The 2726-nt window shown below is 37.1% G+C and overlaps 1 protein-coding gene across 1 annotated transcript; it reads left to right on the forward strand.

The window, feature by feature from the left end:
• The first annotated feature begins 841 nt into the window (after window positions 1-841).
• LOC113475447 lies at window positions 842-2268 on the forward strand. Its single transcript, XM_026839619.1, has 3 exons — window positions 842-998; window positions 1250-1414; window positions 1686-2268. The coding sequence occupies exons 1-3, from the start codon at window positions 912-914 to the stop codon at window positions 1743-1745; spliced, it is 312 nt and encodes a 103-aa protein (XP_026695420.1). The 5' UTR covers window positions 842-911; the 3' UTR covers window positions 1746-2268.
• The last annotated feature ends 458 nt before the right edge of the window (window positions 2269-2726 follow it).

A 2726-nucleotide genomic window follows, 5' to 3' on the forward strand; every position in this document is an offset into this window, starting at 1 on the left:
ACCTACTATAGTACCTCCAATGGTAATAAAACATGGGCAAATATTTTTGTTTACTTATATAATATATTTATTCATTTAGTATGGTGGGAGAAGACAGGACACCTTTAGTACATACTATTCAAGTATCCTGATTGTGTTTTAAACAATTAAAAACGGTCTATATGGCAGTCGTGAGGAAACGGTTTTATATTTCTTTGAATGTTCTTTGGTTACTACCGATTGGGACGAAAAATATGATGGAAATGTGTCACATCCTCCCCCACCCTACTATATAATAATATGGGGTATTCTGGGATATCGTTAAAAACTAAACTCTATTTTTCCCGATCGTGTTTTTAATAATTAACAACGCTCTTTTAGAGTCGCGGGGCTACGGTTATACAACTCTGTAAATGTCATTTGTCTACTACCTAATGGAGGAGGAAGAAAATGATAACATTCCCATCTTACCCGATTCTACTATATGCAGTTACAGCAGTTCAACCTGGCTGAGATACACATGACTGACGAGAAAGCCATTCTTCTGTCGGCTTGCATCCACAAAGTACATACAGGGTATGTGTGCAAAATGTCTGGTACAAAGGTTAGCACAGAGCGTCTGCCTCTAGCCCAGAGGTTATGAGTACTAGGCTTAACGCTACTATCCTTTTCCACGTGTGTGTCCTTGGGCAAGACACTTTGCAATTACTCCAACCTAGTGGTCCGTTATATAGTTTGTCTAAATGTTCGACCCACAAAGTTACATGTGTGGTAACTCGTAGGTTTGTTATCACCCCTTTGCAACAAAGCTCCTGCCAATCAACTCTGATTATTGATAAAAAGTGTTAACTTTCCAGATGTCGGAGATAAACTTTCGGGTAAACGTTGTAACAGATGAGGCGGCGCGTGCTCTTGCCAGTTGCGTCAACAATATGCTACGGCTCCTCGTCCATAAGTGTCACTTGTCGCTTACAGGCATGAGATATATTGCAAACGCCATCAAAGAGCTAACATCTCCGGTAAATTATAGGTTTTTCTTTCTTTCTTTCCCTGGAACTTGCAAACATGTTGCTAAATAAAGCAATAAAGACCAACGATTAAACGTCAATTGAAAATATACAAACCAACTTGGTACAGTATGGTACAGTTGGACAAGAAACTTAATAACAGCAAATGCTCTCAGTGCTGTTCACTTATGAGTTTACTGATATCCATTCATCCATTCATTCATATATTTGTGGCATATACAGTATTTTCGCCATTTTTTTAGATCCAGGATTGGTACCTCTACGATAATGAAAGCGTCGGTGACGCCGGGGCAGAACTGGTAGCATCTTGCCTTCATAACATAACTGATGAAATCAGGATGGAAGGTTGTGGGGTGACTCTAGTGGGGATGGCTAAAATAGTAGAAGCTAGAAATGCTCTTGAACACGTAAGTTTTAGTGATAATCAAGAGGAGATGTTAACTTGTAATAAGTCTTGTGCAAATCAAGTTAGTTTCAGTGCGTTATCTATTCAAGTAATCTTAATGTAATATTGTTATGTACAATTATATATGTTTAACAACTGAAGATGTGTGACAACCAAGTATTTTGCCTAATAAAAAGTAGACTGGCACACCTCTGCAACTGTGTATATTTTACGTAGATCTTACTGCTAGCACAAACTTGGACAATGTAATGCCTACTGGTATTTTAATACAGAAACCAGATGTTTATTTTGGTCACATCGAAGGAAAGGGAGAAGTGACGCTTATTGATTAGGACAGTTAAGGCATTTCGAAACCGTTTCAGATTGATGCCTATGCCTCTGTTATGTTTAGTTGTTAACTTCTGTATTTCGCGTTAACATTGCGTAAATCGGTTTCTTTATATATGAAGACAATATATATAAGTGGGAACTGGTAAAACCAGCCTACTACATTAAAAATGCTAATAATTTATGTATTTTCACGTAACTGGCCTATTATTAGTTGTATAAGCATGTGTTACTTGTAAAATTTGTTACATGCAATGTCAACCTAGATATGTGAAAGAAGTTTCCCATATACACAAGTGTTACGGTTATTATTCCCCTCCATTTTGTTATGTCACATCTACATCTATACATTAGCGCATTCCAAAATCACTCATGCGTTTCGAAACCGCCATTATTCCATTTCCCTTTGTTAACCGGAACGCTGAGTTCAATGTAGCGATATTTAGTTCTGTACAGAACAGCATTTTTCAAGCATTATTAATCCAGTTTAATCGCATTGATTTTGCGTGGTACCTATGTTTGCTATTCACAGTGACAGTCTATTTTGTAGTATTCAAAACTGTACTAACGCTAATTCTTGTTCTTGATTCTATTTTCGTTAATATACACACCTTTTTACGCATCGCGAATCTCTGTAAAACAGATGCCACAGCCTTTAGTTTAAAACTTAACAATGATTAAACCATGTTTCAGTCTGACTGAATATATATACTGTACATTAGTTTATTATACAAGTTATTTGTACATAGGTTGAATGCTGTGGTATATTGACTATTCTCGCTTGGCCGCCAAACGACAGTCGTTATATACTGGTGTACTGTTTCATATACCTCGTTCCAGCTTACGAGTAACAACGAATGCTAATTTGTGGATGATTGTTTTTTGGGTGGTATTTTTTATTACTTCAACATATCCTAACTATCTTGTTCCTGTGTTTAGGCATATATAGGCACACATATAGGAACTGTGCCGAACGAGACCTCGAA

The sequence above is a fragment of the Ciona intestinalis genome, unplaced genomic scaffold, assembly GCF_000224145.3.
Source record: "Ciona intestinalis unplaced genomic scaffold, KH HT000504.1, whole genome shotgun sequence".
Classification (NCBI taxonomy): domain Eukaryota; kingdom Metazoa; phylum Chordata; class Ascidiacea; order Phlebobranchia; family Cionidae; genus Ciona; species Ciona intestinalis.